The following is a 19,884-nucleotide window of genomic DNA, read 5'->3' as shown; positions in this document are numbered from 1 at the left end:
CTTAAATTGGCCACTTCACACTATTTTACAGAAAATGTAGGCACAGTTTCCTCACCCTCGGTGCTCTGGGAGGCGTACAAAACAGTCTTGCGCGGCGCAGCGATAGCGGCTATCACAGGGCACAAACGAGACTCCAGAAGTGACCTCGCACAATTAGAATTGGCACTACATGCCGCGAACGCCGCGCACATGGCCGACCCCACTCCTGCCACTGCACATGCGCTACACCTCAGTCAACAACAGCACTTGGCCCATCTTACAACGGTTACCAAGGGACACTTGGCGAACACCGCACACAGGGTATATGACTTGGGCGATAAAGCCGGGAAGATGCTGGCGTGGTTAGACAAAAGGAGTGGCTGTAATAGAGGTATTCAGAGAATATACGCACAGGATGGCCAGCTGCAGACACACCCTGAGCAAATAGTTCGCACCTTGGCACGACATTATCAGGAAATATACACACCGGTTCGGGCTGTCACTGAACGGGAGGCGTTAGCATCGCTTGACCACATTGCTGTCCCCGAGCTTTCGCAAGAAGCGCAACAGGAACTAGACAATGACTTAACCGAAGATGAAATCCAATTGGCAATACAGTCGTTGCGATCCGGCAAGGCGCTAGGACCTAACGGGATACCCGTGGAATGGTACAAAGCGTCGGCTCCCCTGTTGAGCAAGCCCCTGCTAGATATGTATATCGAGAGTTTAGACAGGTTTGAACTCCCTCTGGACCAGCGCACAGCCACAATAGTCGCCATTCCTAAGCCAGACAAGCCGCAGACGGCATGCTCCTCATACCGACCTATCTCCTTGCTCAACGTGGAAGCAAAGATCCTAGCGAAACTCCTGGCTAGTCGCCTGATTAAGCATCTGCAGACCCTAATACACCCCGATCAATCGGGCTTCATGCCGCACAGAAGCATGGCACTGAATTTGCGGAGAGTACATGGAGTCCTGGCGCGAGCACATCTCCTCTCGGAACAGGCAGTCATTTTATCCCTAGACGCCAAAATGGCCTTCGATCTGGTGGAATGGGAGTATCTATTTGCGGTCCTTGCTCGTATGGGCTTCGGCCCAAAATATATAGCATGGATTCGGCTGCTGTATAGATCGCCCATGACACAGGTGGTGGCGAATGGTCACGTTTCACAGACCTTCCCCCTGGGACGAGGGACCCGACAGGGGTGCCCATTATCCCCCTTACTCTTTGCGCTGGTGCTAGAGCCACTAGCTATTCTGCTCAGAGCAACACCGCTGTTTCGGGGCATCGCCTGGGAGGACGGGTGGGAGGATAAAGTATCCCTATATGCAGACGACATGCTGATCTACATGACCAATCCCAATGAGGGTGTTCCTGCCCTGTTGGCTCTGTGCGATGAGCACGGGAAAGCGTCCGGTTACACCCTGAATTGGTCTAAATCCATAATATTCGTCCTTAAGGGCCAGGAGCCGTTATTGCAGAATGACTGCCCCCTGCAATTAGCGACCGGCTCATTTAAATACCTGGGCATTTTCATCACCACTAATGCGGCGGACTTCTACACTGCGAACTTGGTGCCACCTCTGACGCGTCTACGTGCGGACGTTAAGTATTGGGCTACCCTGCCGCTGACCCTCTTTGGGCGAGCAGCGTTATATAAAATGATGACTCTCCCTAGATTTCTCTATGTGTTAGAAAACACCCCACATGTAGTGGCTCCACGCTACTTCCAACAAGTCGCTGCGCTGGTATCCGCTCTGTTATGGGGCAATGGCCCAGCCCGTATAGCACATGACAAACTAGTTAAAAGCTGGTATGACGGAGGGATTGCACTACCCAATCTTCAACTATATTATTGGGCATCCCAACTTAAGGTAATTAATTACTGGATCCATGTCCCGCGGGATGACCCCGCTTATAAAGCGGACTGGTCGCAGCTGGGGACGGACGGCATGCTATCAGTATTGTACAACCACTCACAGGTTCGAAAATTGCTTGGACCAACGTTACATACGGCTACCTTGTGGCATACAGCGCAATCTCGGCTGGGGTGGAAGGGGAAGATCACTAGAATGACGCCGTTATAGGACGCGAAACCATTAGGAAACTTGAGGTCCAGTAAGGGCTTCACACGCTGGGATCAAATTGGGATTTCGGTGGTGGGAGACCTTTGGGATGGGGGCTCGGTGGTTGCATTCTCACAGCTACAGCAGCAGTATGGTATGGGGCCCAATGAAACATTCAGGTATGTGCAAATCCGTCACGCCCTACTACAAGCCATTCCACCTGACACCACACTCCCGGAATCGTCGCCACTAGAAGACAGGTTGTTAACGGAATTTATGGAACAGAAAGCAACCTCTCTTACATACAAAAAACTGGTTAACAACCTGGCAAACCCCACGCAGAAACTTAGAGAGAGGTGGGTTGGAGACATAGGGGACATGGATGACACAGAGTGGAATGAGGCGCTGGCATCGCCGAGAGAAGTGGGCATCTCGGCTAGGTTCAGGTTGGTCCAGCTCAAGATCCTACACCGCACCTATTACACCAGGACACTTCTACACAGGATACAACGAGCACCACACCCCTTCTGTCTGAGAGGCTGCGGGGAGGAAGGAACTTTACTCCACACACTATGGAATTGCCCATTGATCCAGGAAGTCTGGAGGCAGATTATGCGCACAGTATCCCAAGTCCTTGAGGTGTCACTCCTGCCTGAACCCCGTAAATGCCTGTTAAACATTTGGGACCCTACTGACCTGAACAGGTATGGACAATTGTGGGTCACGTTGGCTGTGACAGTGGCCAAAAGAGACATTGCACAGAAATGGGGTGCTCCAGAGGTGCCTACGGTGCATGGCTGGATTAGAAATATGGACCTTCTAATGGTGAAAGAGAGGCCTGTCCCCGTAAATGGAATAAGGTATGGTTGCCATGGAATAAATACAGGGGGGAACCGTGTGCACCCTTGCCGGAGGACGAGGACTTAGAATCGGAAGAAGAAGAGGATTAGGAGGGACGAACTAGTGTATGAAACCCTGAGTTGTGGTGGGATGGAGCGGGAACACGATAATGCCTTTGAACGAGTGTATGGACTATGTGCAGTAGAGGACAAATGTCTATGTAAAGATACAACATTCTATTGTGATGATGACATTAGTTGGGTTTTTGTAGATGTAATTTACGTTTTATTAGTTGAACTTGCTGAGAACCAAATGCTATATCATAAATGGGCAAATTACGAACTAGAACGGGTTATGATATGTTGACAGGTAAGACTATGTACAACAAGATAGCGTTTATTTCCTTTATGTCCATAATAGTAGAGTAGACTCGGACGTCAGAACGTACTAGGAATTATCCGTTTCGCTGATAAATGTATGTAGTAATGTGAAACTGCTGATTAATGATGTTACTGTACATATCTTCTTTGCCTTCTTGACAATAAAGTGTTTAAAAAAAAAAAAAAAAAACCTGGAATCTAAAAAAGAACACGAAGGTAGCACAAAAACGGCCGTTATTCAGCTCCTTCGTGAAACCACCCAAACAAAGCGTATAACAAGATGGTTTGGATACAAAAAAAAGGATAATAACGGGACGTTAAAACTCAAAGGAAGCGCAGCCGCGAATCCCAGAACGTCACCGAAGATCAAAAACAGGTCCCCAATAAAGGGTTCTAAAATGCCCAAGGGAATAGGACAAAAAAGGGCAGGGGAAAAAGGGAATCAAAACCCAGCACTAGAAAAGACCGCTGGAAAGGAGCTCGAAGGAAGGGAAACAAGGTAGAACCACAGGAACAGGAAACACACGGCAAGGGACCAATAAAGAAACCAAGCACCTGTTTCCTGTTGGCAGCCCCCTTTTAAAGCGAGCTCTAGGGAGCGTCCATAAATTCGCATATGCACTTGGCACTTTTAAGAAAAACCGCTAATGGGGAAGTAGACAGAAGGAACCAGGCCCCCTTGAACCCCAACACTACGACTGTCCATAGGACTGTGAAGGGCCGTCACCGGGACAGCAGGAGATAACGCCCCACCGGGGACCCAGAGGTGGCCTGGTGAGGCCTTGTCCCCTTGGACATGGGTGACCGTTGGGGAGTGGGCACTGGGCATACCACAAGGAGATGGTGTCTGTGTTGTACCAACATCATGGTGTCCCCCAGCTATTGATGGAGGAGGCAGGTAGCGGTCCGTGGCTGACCAGTGCCCTGTTATTGCTCTGGGGTGGGGTGTGGGATCCAGGACTATTGGTCATCCTGGGCATGTCCGTGAGTGGCCGACCTTCACCCTTTGTGGGCCTGGAACTGTGGTGCTGTGGAACAATGGTGAAACCATGGCTGCAGAGGAATCCCGCTCCAGCTGATGGGACTGCCTCGCCCCAGGAAGTGGAGCTGACCGGGAAAGGGGGGGTGATGGCACGCTGCGAGACCTTGAAGCCACCTAAGACAAACATTCGGACCAGATTAGGCGGATCTTGCAGGCCATACTGGACACTAAAGCCACCCTGATATCCAAAATAGACACAGTCTGCCTGGACTTTGGCCTGCTCTGTGCAGATCATCAAAGGTTGGCAGAGAGGTTGGACGACACTGAGTCTGCTTTGATTAAAATGTGCCTCACATTGCAGATCTACAAACTCAGCTGCAGGGGATGAGTGCTGATATCACCTGCCTGCACCAAAAAGCAAAAAATGCTGAAGGGCACTCGAGGCGTAATAATGTCAGGTTCATAGGTTTCCCAGAGCACTCCGAGGGCCAAACTTGGAATTTTTCCTTGAAAAATGGTTAATGTCCACAGTACTGCCTGATAGAGTGCCAAAATTCTTTTCGATTGAATGTGTTAACAGCCTGCTGGGACGTCCTTCCTTGCTAGGGGCGTGACCATGGGCCATGATTGCGAAGTTATTCAACTACAGAGACAGGGACTTGATTCTCCACCTCTTCCAGACAAAATTCCCTAAGGGCTGCACCAATACTGCGTATCAGGATTAAACTGTGGAGGTGCAGCTGTGTCGTAACTCTTACATGGCATGTAAATCATCAGTTGCAACGCGTGGGGGTGAAGTATGCTCTTCTGTTCCCTGACAAACTCTGGGTCTTTGATGGAGACTCCACTCACTTCTTTTCGACTCCCGAAGATACCTGGACCAGGACTCCTGGGATTGCCTGACCCCGCAGTCAACTCGCCAGCGTTCAAGGAGTTTACGTACCAGGCGCACGACTCAACGGGTGGCTAAGGAACAAGCACAAACAGTGGAGGGAGTGCTGCAGCAGGCCCACAACCCTTTCTAGGTCTTGTTCTTGGATAGAGCCTCTGGCACCGACTCGGACACTGGTGACACTGCTGTTTTCGTCAGTGATGAGCCCTACTGCTGCGCGCTGACACCACGCTTGGCAGATGACCTGCTATGATGAGACATTGTCCTGGGTGGTAAGCTCCGTGCCTACCTCTGCAGGCTGGTCGAACTTTATAGGCACTGGGGAAGAGGGCTGTGATGGGAGGCTGGCATCTAATGCATGGTAGCTAGTGGGCCAGGAAACATTGTCTGTTGCTTACCACACTGCGGATGCTTACCATGCCCGGACTCTTTTACTGTACTTGCTGCATTCATGTGGCAGGGACTTGAGGATTTGCTTGGCCCAAGGAGACTGTGGGAGGAGGGGGAGATAGTTGTTGTTTTTTTGTGTTAGTTGGGTATTGGAGTTGCCTGACTGTCGTTCACACTGTTGATACTCACTGGGAAAGGATGGAACGGGGCAGCATGTGGGAGCTACCGGGCAGGTGAGACTTGTCCTCCTCTCTTCGAATAATTCTACATATGCTATGTAGGCTCACCTGGCAGGGCTGCGACTCCACAGTATAACTTCTTGAACTGGAACGTGAGGGGCATGGCCACTCTGATTAAACGATACACTGTTCACACTTACCTTAAGCGGTGACACTCGCACATAGCATTCCTGCAGGAGCCACACCTGATGTTGGCAAAGCTGCGCCGGCTACATGCGTATCTTGGAAGTGTCATACACCGCTATCCTCAACAACGATGTCTGTCAATGTATTGATGGGAGTGTTGTACACTGCTGCCCTGGGCATGGGTATCTCAGTGTATCCATGGTAGTATGTTTCTTTCCTGCCCTCACCCCTGGTGTCTCTTTCTTCTCAGGTCATCCACATCACAGGCCGCTTGCGGCTGCGGGTGTCCCTGTCTCACGGACGCACGATTCCAAGCCAAGTCATGGGCCTGGTGGTGGTCGCCCACGCTCTACCGCCCCCAACGATGAACGAAGTCAGAATCGACTGCCACATGTTCGTCACCCGGGTCAACATGGACCTTAACATCATCTACTGTGAGAACAGGTGCGTGTGGCGTTCTGTATCTACAGCCTGAGAGGGCATTAACAGCAGGAGCATTGCCAGCCATTGAAAGAAAGGACAGGGCATTAACAGCACAACCAGCTGAGGATTGACTGTGTGCAGGGCATTAACAGCAGGAGCATTGCCAGCCATTGGAAGAAAGGACAGGGCATTAACAGCTCTGCCAGCTGGGGATTGACTGTGTGCAGGGCATTAACAGAAGCAGCCTTGCCAACCATGGAAAGAAAGCACAGGGCATTAACAGCACTACTAGCTGAGGAATGACTATGTGCAGGGCATTAACAGCAGGAGCATTGCCAGCCATTGGAAGAAAGGACAGGGCATTAACAGCACCACTAGCTGGGGAATGACTGTGTGTAGGGCATTAACCACAGGAGCCTTGCCAACCATGGAAAGAAAGGACAGGGCATTAACAGCACAACCAGCTGGGGATTGACTGTGTGTAGGGCATTAACAGAGGAGCATTGCCAGCCATTGGAAGATATAACAGGGCATTAACAGCTCTGCTAGCTGAGGATTGACTATGTGCAGGGTATTAACTGAAGCAGCCTTGCCAGCCATTGGAAGAAAGGACAGGGCATTAACAGCTCTGCCAGCTGGGGATTGACTGTGTGCAGGGCATTAACAGAAGGGGCATTTTTAGCCATTGGAAGAAAGGACAGGGCATTAAGAGCACAACCAGCTGGGACTTGACTATGTGCAGGGCATTAACAGAAGGAGCCTTGCCAACCATGGTAAGAAAAGACAGGGCACTAACCGCTTTGTCAGCCAGAGAATGAAAGGACATGTACTGAGAGCATGACCAGCTGGACAGTTACCAGAGATAGGGCTTTGCTACCAGGAGCACTGTCCACCAGTGGGGAAAAGGCTATGGGCTAGATGTACGACGCGCAAAATAACGCTTTGCAAAGTGCGAGTCTTTTGTGACTTGCAATTTGCGAAGCACTATTATGGATGTACAACAGTGTTATTACACTGTTTTACGATTCCCAATGGGGTCGCAAATAGAGAGGCTCATGAATATTAATGAGGCTCTCACAATGTGCGACCCCATTGGGAATGGCAGGCCCCCCAAGGACGGTGGCCGGCTGGGCTCAGCAGACCTCCATGTCTGGGACTGCTTTTAAATGAAGCAGGTTTTTTTTAAATGCAGCCCGTTTTGGATGCTTTAAAAAATAAAAAAATAAACGTTTTTGTTTAATTTTTTTAGGGCCCTGGGCCCACTGCCTGCCCTTAAAAATATTTTCCCCTGCGTTTGCAAAGGGGAAGGGGTCCCCTTCCCTTTTGCGACCCCATTACCACCCCCTTGAAGAGGGTGGTAATTTGCAAGTGTTTTGCGAACGCGATTGCGGTCACAAAACATTCGTACATTGATTTGTGGACGCAATTAGGAAGGGAACGCCCCTTCCTAATTGCGACTCGCAATTCCTAAATAGCGAGTCGCAAATGAATTGCGACTTGCGATTTAAGAATTGTACATGCCGTCAGTGATTTTGCATGCGCTAATGGGTTTGCAAACCCGTTTGCACATGATGTCAGTAGGGCTGCCAGTGCGCATGCCTGGATTGCGCGCACATGCGCAGTAAAGGCCGAAAGGCGCAGTCCACGGGAAACTTCCAAAGGCACCAGATTGCGTTTCCTCTGTAGTTGGTTCAGGCTCCTCTGATTGGTTAGTACTCCTCTATGATAGGCTAGTTCTCCAATCACATTTCTTTGTGCTTTCCCATGACTGGTTCATGACCCTCTGGGGTAAAATAGGCTTGTTCATGCTTCAGCATGATTGGTTCATGCTTATCCATCCCCTGGTCGTGCCTCTCTGACCAGTAGCTCTTATGTCATTGGTCCATGGTCCCTGTGGGCGTGGCAGAGACTGGGGGGTCAAGTTGAATATTCTCACTGCAGCCTTAGAATAGTCCATGAGGCTTGTTTACTATTCTAACTCCAGGCGAGAAAGCTAGAAATACCTATTAAATCACACTCCTTGTGGTCCTTTCATACGCCATTGTGTGTGAGTCATACTCATCTGTGATTGGTCCGTGGTCCTCTCTGATTGGCTAACGCCTCTCTGTGAGGTAGGTATCACCCTCTGTGATTTGTTCCTTTCTAGGTCATTCGTTCCTGCTCCAGTGAGGCTGATTTGTTCTTCCCTTTGATTGGTTCATTCTCTCTGTCATTGAATCTCATTCCTTCCTCATTTGTCAGTGCTCCTTTATGATCACTCAGTGTTCTTTTGATTGATTAATGCTCCTGAGTGACAGGTTTGTTCTCCTCTGTGATTGGCCCATGCTCTTCTGTTTGGTCCATGCTCCTTAGTGATTAGTTGAGTTTCCCTCAGATGGATTCATACTTCTGCGTGATTGGCTGCGCTGACCTCCTGTTGATTTAGCCTCCATTGCTGGTTCTTGATATTCTATGCATGTGCCTGGTGGTCTGTGATTGGTTGGCTCCTGCTGCTCTCTCACTGGTCTCTGCTCCTCTTGTGCAGGATTTCTGATTACATGGACATGTCTCCGGTGGATATCGTGGGGAAGAGATGCTACCAGCTGATCCATGCCGAAGACGTGGAGGGAATCCGGCACTGCCACCTCGACTGTGAGTGCGCTGTGCCCATACGTCTGTTTGAGGCCCCTTGGCTGCGACCCCTTCACACTGTGCAGCATCTGGCTAGCAAATGTATGTCTCAAGGCCATCCGTCTGGGGCTGATGAGTCCCCATTCATGTCCCCATGAGGCCTCCTACTGTGGCTATATTAGGGGTGGGCGGAATTCGAGTAGTCGCGCTACGCAAAGCTCCGCGAAATGGTAAAAGATCTCTGCGAGCAGGCAGTGTTCTGCGAACACGCGGAATTGCTTGTTCCGCCTGTTCGTGATGCTTTTTTCCTGTTCGCGAACGCTGTTTGCGTGCTCGGGGGCAAAAACTTGTAAACACGTACTTTGAAAGCGCAAACAAGCAAAAAATCAAGCGGATTGCAGAATTTTTGGCAATTCCGTGTTCTCCGCGGAATGCGAAATTACCCAAATTCCGCAAGCGGAACAGAATTTACCGCCCAGGCCTAGCATATATTACTGTGGACTCCTATGGTTACCGAGTCCTTACATCTCTGTGAGGCCATCTCCAATGTTTGCTGGGTCCTTTTGTCTCCACGAGGCCATCTCCAATGGCTGCTGAGATCTTTTGTCTCAGAAAGGCTGCCTGTCTACTGAGTTCTTATATCCGCCTCAGCAGTCACTTATGGCTGCTGTGTCCTTATGTCTATCTGCTGCGGCTGCAGAGCCCTCTGCTGCCTGGGGCTATATGGTTGCTGAGTCCAAATGCCATTGTGAGTCCCCATGGCTGCTGAATTCCTAATTCTCTTACAGCCTTCCATATGGCTGCTGTATTTATATGCTGCTGTGAGTCCCTATAGCAGGTGAGTCCCTAATTCTCTTACGTTCCTCTTTTTGGCTGATGAATTGATATGCTGCTGTGAGTCCCTATAGCAGGTGAGTGCTTCTGTCTCCTATAGTCAACCCCTATGACTCTCGAGTTCTTATTTGCCTCATGGTCATGGCTTGTGACTGCTGAGTTCTTACGTCTCGCAAGGCCTCCCCTGCGACAGTTGACTCATTGTGTCTCTCAGTGTCTTTGCCTATGGAAGTTGAGTCCTTATGTAAAGACAGACCCTATAGCTGTTGAGTCCATATGCTGCTGTGAGAACCAATGGTTGTTGAGTCCTTATCTTCACCCAAACCATCTCTTTATGAGTCCCGATGACCCTCAAAGACATCGGCTAGAGCTGCTGAGTCCTGAAGTCTCTCAAAGTTGTCTCTTATGACTTCCAAATCCATATGCTGGTAGAAGGCGTTATGCTTGTGAGTTCTTACTCCCCCCCCCCACTGTTGCTTATGGCTGATGAGTGTCTATGTACCCACGAGAGCCGCTCTACGGCTGATGAAGCCATATGTACCCATGAGGAAAAAGGTTGCTATGGCTGCTTAGTGCCGGATGTATTATAGTACAACGCGATCATTTCGAAAGCGGTACTTTACAACGCAAGTCGTTACAACGACTTGCATTGGAGGGCGCGGATTGAGGATTATTATAATTTTCTATTCCAACTCCAGCCCACGTAACAGTAGGGAAGGTGTTGGAATAGAAAATCACAATATTCCTTAACCAAGAGCGCCATCAGCGCAAGTCGTAGTAATGACTTGCGTTGTAATAGCTGCGTGGTAAAGGTTGTGCGGTGTAAACACCGCGTTGTAACCGACGTTTACCCTTAGGGCCTATGTCTCTCTAGCCTGCACTTGAGGCCAGCCGCGGCCCGTACAGGTAAGAGCGTGGAGGCGGTGGGGCCAGGTGGGGGGATTTCGACGGACGACCTCGAGGGAAAATAAAATAAATAATTATTTTTCCCTCGTGGTTGTCTGTCAAAATCCCCCCACCTGGCCCCACCGCCTCAGCGCTCTTACCTGCACGGGCCGCGGCTGAACCGTATCCTGCTGTAGGGCCCTGTGGTTGCTGAGTTCTTGCCTCTCACCTCAGCGTCTTCTGTGGCTGCTGAGTCCCCCATCCCTGCCATGAAGCCTCTCACAGCTTCTGTGTCAGCATGAAGGTGCGCACAGGGGGGGCGGTGCGGGGGTCAGGTAAGATCTGGGGGCTTTAAACTCCGGCCCAGACAGCGGGGCATCTAATGATGTGGTACAAAGATTACTGTGCGAAAATGAAAACGTGTCGCATCTCAAAACCACTGCAACCCCCCCCCACCCCACCGCCCCCCCACCACACCCTCCACCCCCACAACACCGGACCTCAGTGTCAGCCTCCTACTCTCATGTGAGAGAAAAAGAAAAATCAACACAGCACTCAATGTTTGTACCTTCTCCGCTGACTCCCTTGAGTCTCTGCGCTCCTCTCTCGCTGTGTGTTCTTGTGATTACACGCCGCCGCCACGTCACGCTGTGTCCACACTGCTTCTGGAGAGCGGTCTCTGCATCCCCCACAATGCACCGAGGAAGCACGGAAGGAACCCTTCAGCAACAGTAGGACCAGCGGGAGTCAGCACCTCACTACTCTCGGTTTCCTCGTTCTATGTTTACAACAGAATGCAGCGCACACGGAAAGAGGAAAAAACGAGGAGAAATAAAAATATTTCTGCTTGCTACAGCCGTTCCCGGGAGGCGTAAGGTGTTGGCACTGCTCCAGGTTTATGTGATTAAATAAATCTAGGGCAGAGTTAAAATCCATGGACGTTGCGAGGGAAAACCCACCGCAGCCCCCATGAAACGCCTCCGTGACGCCGAGTAAGGCTGGGCAGCGACTTGCGCTTCTTCGTCATACTCCATATCTATGACGCTATGCACAGCCACGCCGGGTGACTTTGCGTCGCCTCATAAAGTTGATTGAGAGGTTTGCGCTGCCAGAGCGTCATAAAAAAGTGAGGCTCTGGCGGCGCAAGCCTCTCATACATAAGCACCTTCATTTCACAGCGCTCGCTGTGTGTTTTTTCATAAGTTGCACAACCCAGGATTCTTTTTGTTTATAACCCCATCCTGAGTTCCTCTTTAACTCCACAGGTAGGTGACGGAGACAGTTAACAATTCCAGGCAGACTGCGACTTAACAGAAGTCGAAGAAAAAAAACTATGGGAAATGTAACCCTGAGTTTCCCCGGTGGGTCGCCGGGGTGGGGAGGGGGGGGGGGGGGGGCCAAGACCGGACTGGGAACCATAACCGGCCCTGGCAAAGTGCTCACCCAGCCCCCCTTCCCCACTCGGGGGGGTTGGGGGTGCCGCCAAGCTCTTTGATGGGGCCAATTTTCGGCCGATTTTGGTACGCTGCAAAAACGGCCCTGTAACAAAAACGGCCCCCAGGGGCCCAAAACCGGCCTCCACCCGTGCGGCGCACCGGAGGATTGCCCAGTGCCCGCTATGACCAGTCCGTGTAAGCCAGCCTGCCAGAAAACGAACAGAAGATAAAAAAGTACTTTCAAACTATAGATCTTAGTAATATGCAGACTGTACCTGGTGCAAACATGTTTTACCATTCCATTAACGGAATCCCCTCACAGCTCAGCTGGCCACCGTACAATTTCACTAAAGAATAAATCTTTGTCACCGGGAAGCTTCAAGTGACTCCATGAAATAGCGCCAAGACGCGCTCCCGAGCAGCCTTGGCATTCACACATTAACCCAGTGCATGGGCACCTTGACGTGTCTTTCAGGGGCAGAGCGGGTATCCGGGTGAGACGCCCGTTTCCGGTTTAGGTTCACCCTCCCTCGGGTCACAGCCCCGGAGACTCCCCCCCCCTCCACTTTATCTAGGGCAGGAGTTCCCACCCTGCGGGCTGATGACCTCTGGGGATCCGTGCAGCCTCCTCTGGGGTCCGCGACTACTTAGAAAATGAAATAATATTAACAGATTAATAAAGTGTACATCAATAAAGAAGTTGAATGAACAAGTGGAAATGTTAAAACGTACTGTAAATGTGAAGGAATTTGCAACTGGAGGCTGAAAATGAAATGAGTGTCCTCGGATTGATTCGTGGGAGCAGCGCAGGAGCATCAGACAGGATATAGAATAGACAATGAGGGCAATTGAACTTAAAAAAGCTCCAACCTTCATATTAAATTTTTTTAATTTTAGTTGCTGGGGGCAGCAGGCGGTGGGGGCTTTGCCTCTGGCCGAGTGTGAATCTGCGCGATTAAACTGGGCCGGTCACCTCGGGTCCAGAAACAAGGGACCACTGGAGGCAGGGCTGGCTTTAGGGCAGTGCGACCGGTGCGGCCGCACCGGGCGCTGACCTGTGGAGGGGGTGCAGACTTCAAGAGGGGGTGCTGTGTTTAGCAATAACTTATGATTGGAGAGATGAGGGGCACTTTTGCCCTGTGGTAGTGAGAGAATCCGAGGAGGAGGTCATGGGTTGTGGGGACGGGCCCTGCTCAGTCGCCTGGGGCTGTGTACCCCAATCACCGCCATCCCCCCGAAAACCACTCCTGGGAGCCCGTAATGAGCGCCTTAGAGGGACCGCACCATTTAAGATCGAAGGGTAGGAGAATGACGTAAGCAGGGGACCATAAACTCAAGAAGAAGAAGGCTATGTGCAGAGGATCACAAGGTGAGCACAACAACCCAGAGAAGCAGGGATTTAACTAAACTTCGAGGAATTGTGAAAAAGATGAACAATTTTCTGAGTTTGTGGAGGAGAGAATATGCAGGCTGTGGGAGACACGAGTGTGCAGTGAAGAAACAGGGACCCTTCTAAGCTGTTCTACTAAGGAAAGAGTTGTAGAGGGCCCCACAGAGGGCTTGAGAGAGGGGGCTGTCAGAGACCTAGAGAGATGCTTATGGGGTGGAGGGTGTGACAGCACTAGGTGCTCTGGGGTGCTCGGGGTGCAGCCATCCCCAGATGTACCCCCCCCCCCCCCCCCCCCCCCCCCCCCCCCACACACACTCCATCAGACTGCCCTCTGAGCAAGAAAGGCCCTGAAGTGGCCCCTGGCGCTGAAGGGCGGGTCCGCCCGTCACTCACCCTCTGGACCTTGAACGTCACTTCATGAAAAATAAACCTCCCCCTGTGACTTCCCGCCTTTCCTTAGGGTCTGGGCCCCGCCCCCATTTGTCTGAGTCTTTATTAGGCCTAATTAAATGGACAATATGAATTTACTGCTTCTCGGCGACTCCGGCGTGTTCTGCTTTAGAGCAAAGATGATTAATGCAAATACATATTACTTGAGATAACCATTTAGCAGCTAATTTAGCCAAATTTATTGCCGCCTTCGGTGCTTTTTCACTGCAGCAGCCGGGACAAGGACAGGCTGCGGCGGTGCGTGGGGGAGCGCTGCCCTCCAGCGGCCGCGGGGTGCAGCGCAGCCAGTGACCGTGGAAGGATGCAGTGCAGAGCCAGCCCTGGGCTGCCAGCCTGCAGAGGGGGGGCTGGGTCCCTTCCGGCGGGGGAGCGCTGCCCTCCAGCGGCCGCGGGGTGCAGCGCACCCAGTGACCGTGGAAGGATGCAGTGCAGACTCAGCCCTGGGGTGCCAGCCTGCAGAGGGGGGGCTGCACGGGGGTGGGTCCCTTCCGGTGGGGGAGCGCTGCCCTCCTGCGGCCGCGGGGTGCAGTGCACCCACAGTGGAAGGATGCAGTGCAGAGCCAGCCCTGGGGTGCCAGCCTGCAGAGGGGGGGCTGCAGGGGGTGGGTCCCTTCCGGCGGGGGAGCGCTGCCCTCCAGCGGCCGCGCGGGGCAGCGCAGCCAGTGACCGTGGAAGGATGCAGTGCAGAGCCAGCCCTGGGGTGCCAGCCTGCAGAGGGTGGGTGGGCTGCACGGGGGTGGGTCCCTTCCGGCGGGGGAGCGCTGCCCTCCAGCGGCCGCGGGGTGCAGCGCACCCAGAGACCGTGGAAGGATGCAGGGCAGAGCCAGCCCTGGGCAGCCTGCAGAGGGTGGGGGGGCTGCAGGGGGGGTGGGTCCCTTCCGGCGGGGGAGCGCTGCCCTCCAGTGGCCGCGCGGGGCAGCGCACCCGGTGACCGTGGAAGGATGCAGTGCAGAGCCAGCCCTGGGGTGCCAGCCTGCAGGAAATGCATCTGAGGGGTGGGCTACACCGGGGGTGGGTCCCTTCCGGCGGGGGAGCGCTGCCCTCCAGCGGCCGCGGGGTGCAGTGCACCCACAGTGGAAGGATGCAGTGCAGAGCCAGCCCTGGGGTGCCAGCCTGCATCAAATACATCTGAGGGGTGGGCCAGGTGCGGCTCTAGGCTCATGGCGGCCCTGGGCAGGGAGCGTAGGTGGGGGCCCCCGGAAGAGGGGGTCCGGGCGGGGCGGAGCGCGAAGGCCAGTGAAGAGGGGGGGAGTCAGGGTGTTTGGAAGTGGAACAGAGCCGGAGGCCACCCAATCCCTGCCAGGGGCCGCCACGAAAATATGTATCCATCCTCGGAGGATTATTATATTAAGGGTATATTGGCGTGGTGGCCCCTGGGATTTGGTGGCCCGGTGCAGGTGCACAGCCTGCACATGCCTAAGGCCGCCCCTGGGTGGGCTGCACCTGGGGTGGGTCCCTTCCGGCGGGGGCGAGCCTGAAGCTCTTGGCTTCTCTCAGGCATTGAGTGCCTAGAAGCCCACAGCAATCCTTTCAGCGCCTTTGACCCCTGCTGGGACCCTTCCCTCCAAGGTCTCGGGTCTCTTTTCAGGGCCATAGGGGCGCAGGGCAGACCCCCCACAAACACCGCCGGTGGAGTTAGGGCCCCAGGAAGGCTACTGCGAGAGGGCCAGGGCTGCTCCAAACCCAGAACAGCGGTAGCTACAGCCACACCCGGATGCTCAGGAATGTAGATTTATTTGCAATCCGGAGGTATTGGAATCTGAGACCTGCTGTGTCTCTGCAGCAAACACTGCACCCACTGAGATGCTTCACCAGTGGATATATTTTGTCCACCCCCATGTAGATTTTTTTCTTGTGAACAGATTTTATTCAGTAGCATCCAAGCATTCAAAAGCAATACAATGAGGGTCTGGAGCTTACATCGTACTTTTGACAATCAATATCAACATCCATATACAATGATCTCAATCCACCCATTTCAGCTGCTCGTCAGATGTGAACCTTGTGCAAAATGTCTACACTACATTGAGGTCAAATCAGAGTCCTCAGGCGAGCCAGGCTCTATATCCCTTCAGTGGATACCTGGCATCTTAACAGTCTATTCCATCACGAACTTGCAAGTGTCACAACAAACGAATAAAAGAACAGAAACCCCCCTCCCCTCTCTCCCACTCAACTCCTATCCCCACCCACCCCCCAGGCATGTCGCTCAATCATCCGATTCTCTGTGGAGAATACTATCCATTTATACAAGGCATCAGACAAAAAAATTCTAGTAGGAAGAAATCTAACAAGGTTGTATGTCTAAACAACTACTGCCTAAACCACAATTGCCTTAACCACGAAAGCCTAACCACGATCTATTTTTAACCACTACCTTTTTAAGCACGACTTCCTAAACCACGAAATTAAACATCTCGTGTTTGGACATTAGATGGCACTATTGTACTTGCAATACTTCTTGCGTGAACCAATTAAAAAAAAAAAAACTGTTCTAAATGTTCTATCTTTTTATGCTTTGACAAGGCATACCATTATTTATTTATTTTTAATTTATCCTTTTTTTGGGGGGAGACCCCCCACCCCCCCTAATCTTCCCTTAATCATGAGGAGTGACGTTATACAGGACACGTTATACTTCGTTGTTCAGCCTTTCGTTGTTCCGGCCGACGTTGTTCATCAGTCTTCGGTATTCTCTCCTCGTTGTTCAGGTGAGTCGTGGTTAAATCATCGTGGTTTAGGATGTTTCCCATCTAACAAGGGTAAACCCCTCTGCAGTATATACTCTCAGTCAGCCAGGCTGCATGCACAGGTAGGGCAGCGTTCCAACCTCCAGATCCGGTTCTACTCATTCCGGGGGTGGTTTGTTATCGTCACTCGGTTGCTTGAGCAACTCTACTAACGCCCCCCACGCTGTCGCCGCTTCCAGTGTTTTTTCACTACCAGTTCTTTGGGCCATTTGCACTCTAAATATCCCTTCACAATCTGCCCATTTAATAAACTCCCTCAGCCACCGCAAGACGCTAGGGGCACTGTTCGCCTTCCAATGACTGGTGATTTCCCTTTTAGCCAGAACCACCCCCAAGTCTATAAATTTGCAGGTAATTTTATTCCGGGCGGTGTGAGGAAACCAGTGTAGTAGGCAATACCCCGGGGTCAGTGTTATGTCTCGTTCTGTTATGTCGCCTAATCTAGTAGATACCTCCCTCCAGAACCCCTCTATTAATGGGCAGTCCCAGAACATATGTAAACATTTGGCATTTTCTAAATTACACCTCGGACAGGCTGATCGGACCCCAAAATACTCATTAAACTTGTACGGTGTAAGATATGCTCTGTGGAGAACAAAAAAAGTTATTAACTGGAAACGCACATTTCTGGAACTTTTCCAGGCTCTTTCTACCAGTTCTTTCCACAGCATCTCAGCTATGGGCATACCTAGGTCTGTCTCCCATTTAAGACGCAGGCCCCCCAAGGGGCGCCGTATCTCTTGGGTGAGCCGTCGATAGAGGCCAGTTACTGCCTTGATCTTCCCGGCCGCGATCACTACATACTGGCAAGGTAAAGAGGTTGGCGGTTCTACCATCCCCTTCTGCCAATGTGTTACGAATGGCTGTTGTCAGGGCTGCATGTAAAAGAAAGTCACTCCTGGGAAGCTCATAACGCTCCAATAAATCATTAAAGGGGAGCAGGGTATTGTTCTCGTAGAGGTCTCCAATAGTGGAGATCCCCGCCTCCTCCCAAGCCCGTAGTCCCTGCCACTCTCCGCCATGGGGCAGGGCCTCGCGGATGTATGATAGTACGACGCGATCATTTTGATCGCTGTACTTTACATCGCGCATTTTACAACGCAAGTCGTTACAACGACTTGCGTTGGAGGTCGCGGATTGAGGATTATTATAATTTTATATTCCAACACCAGTCCACGTAAAAGTAGGGAAGGTGTTGGAATATAAAATTACAATATTCCTTAACCAACAGCGCCATCCAGCGCAAGTCGTAGTAATGACTTGCGTTGTAATGGCAGCGTGGTAAAGGTCGTGCGGTGTAAACACCGCGTTGTAAACAACGTTTACCGGGCCTCGCAGACCAACAGCGGAATCTCAGGCGCATATGGGGGTCCCTGCTGGGCTCTTCTACCAGCCTGGTTCCAGCTGTGGCGCATCGCCCATAAGTCCCCCGGGCTTCTCTTTCACTCAAGGGAAGCCGCAACAGCACGCGGGACAGCAGTCTGAAACCCGGATCTGTATTCCCATGGACGTCCTCATTTCGAAGCCGCCCCGCCATCCACTTCGTAAACCACTGTATTTGGGCTGTGTGATAATAGGCCTCAAAGTCTGGCGCTGCAAAGCCCCCTTCCCTCCTGGGTCTCATCATGGTGGTGAGCGCTACCCTATGTCTCCCAGAACCCCATAAAAATCCAGTGATCATGGTGTTAAGTTGGGTACATATTTTGCGCGGGACCCAATGTGGTAATGAGCCAAAATAATAGAGCAATCGCGGTAGTGTGACCATCTTTAGTAGTGCTACCCATCCTGCCAATGACAGCGGGAGGGTCCCCCAAAATTCAAAGTTTCTCTTGGTGGCTCGTATTGCTCGTCCAATATTACCTTCTAACAAATCGGCGGCGACATGATATATTCAAACACCCAGGTAAGTCAGGCATCTGCTTTGCCATGCTACATCTAGCATGTCCTGTGGGTTAGTCCTTCCACTATACCCCCGATATAGATGTGATAATCAATTTGGGTTCATTCTCGATTTAATTACTTTTCCATTGGTGTAATTTATTTTCCACCCCCCGTCGCCCTCATAACCTGTTTCCCATTTTCTGGTTCTCCAGCAGCGCGAGACCATACAAATGGCAAGAGAGCGCTGCAAATCTGACCACTCCACTGCAAAGAAACAAACAAACTTGAAAAACATTGTCATTTACAACTTCAAAAGCTCTAACATCCACAAATGCGCGACCAATTGCATTTCAAATGCTTGTTTCCTCTTTCTCTGTGTTCCGCAGTCAGCAGCGCACATAGAAGGAGGAACTCACCCCTGTTCATTGTTTTTGTGCAGGAACTGCACAGTAACAATAATTCCCACAACACAGACACCCTTGCACCATGGTGCAAATGCTCCTGCTTTAGTGCACGCAGCCAATTGTGCACCAGCGCTGGGGAAGAGGACGGGACTGCCCCGTATCTCATAAATACGGCACATTCCTGCCCTTTTCCTTTGATGTAGGTTAGCACAGCAAGAAGGCTTGCGGTGCTGTCCTATGCTCAACGCTTGTAAATGTGTCCCTTCCTGCACAAAAACAATCATTCCTACAACGCAGACGCCCTTGCACCATGGCGCAAAGTTGCTTGCATTGGTTGCCAATTGTGCACCAGCGCAGTGGAAGAGGACAGGAATGCGCCATATCTAGTAGATACAGAGCATAACTGCCTTTTTTTACACAGGGCAGCCCAGCAAAGTGATTTGCTGGGCTGTCTTGCATAAATAAACGAGTAAACAAGCTCCTTCAGGCCTTATTTACAAGCCCAATGCACCGCCGCTGCATGACTTTTTATGACACACCGACGGTGCAGAGTGCAGACCCACACCTACGAGGCCACGCGAAGCTACTTTGCGAGACCGTTCATGGCCTCGTAGATATGGAGTAAGGCAAAGCAGCACAATTCACTGCGTTGCGTCACTCTGCATCAAAGAGGCGTACGATGGGCGTTACGGTGGGTGTTCCCACGCAACACCCATGGATTTGAAACATTCCCAGATTCACAGGGACTTGTAATCTTGGTAATGCGTCAAAAGCCTGCGTCTCCCCAGGGGAGACGTAACAAAGACAAATAACTCTATTTCTTCTCAATTCTTTCCTCTTTCTATGTGCGCTGCAGAATGCAGCGCACATAGAGGGAGGAAAACGCCTCCATTGATTCTTTTTGTGCAAGAAGGTGTCCCTTCCTG

At 51.5% G+C, this 19,884-nt stretch overlaps 1 protein-coding gene across 1 annotated transcript in view; it reads left to right on the top strand.

Moving 5' to 3' along the window:
• The window catches only part of NPAS3 (neuronal PAS domain protein 3), a 1,515,755-nt gene that overhangs the window by 1,456,663 nt on the left and 39,208 nt on the right, over positions 1 to 19,884 (top strand). Inside the window, exons 11-12 of the mRNA XM_078659389.1 lie at positions 6,146 to 6,339; positions 8,843 to 8,949. Of these exons, the coding sequence (XP_078515515.1) occupies positions 6,146 to 6,339; positions 8,843 to 8,949 (301 nt within the window). The remainder of the gene's footprint in view (positions 1 to 6,145; positions 6,340 to 8,842; positions 8,950 to 19,884) is intronic.

This window comes from Lissotriton helveticus, chromosome 9 (assembly GCF_964261635.1).
Source record: "Lissotriton helveticus chromosome 9, aLisHel1.1, whole genome shotgun sequence".
Lineage (NCBI taxonomy): Eukaryota > Metazoa > Chordata > Amphibia > Caudata > Salamandridae > Lissotriton > Lissotriton helveticus.
Note: the sequence above shows the minus strand (reverse complement) of the source record. Positions and strands in the feature narration are given on the sequence as shown.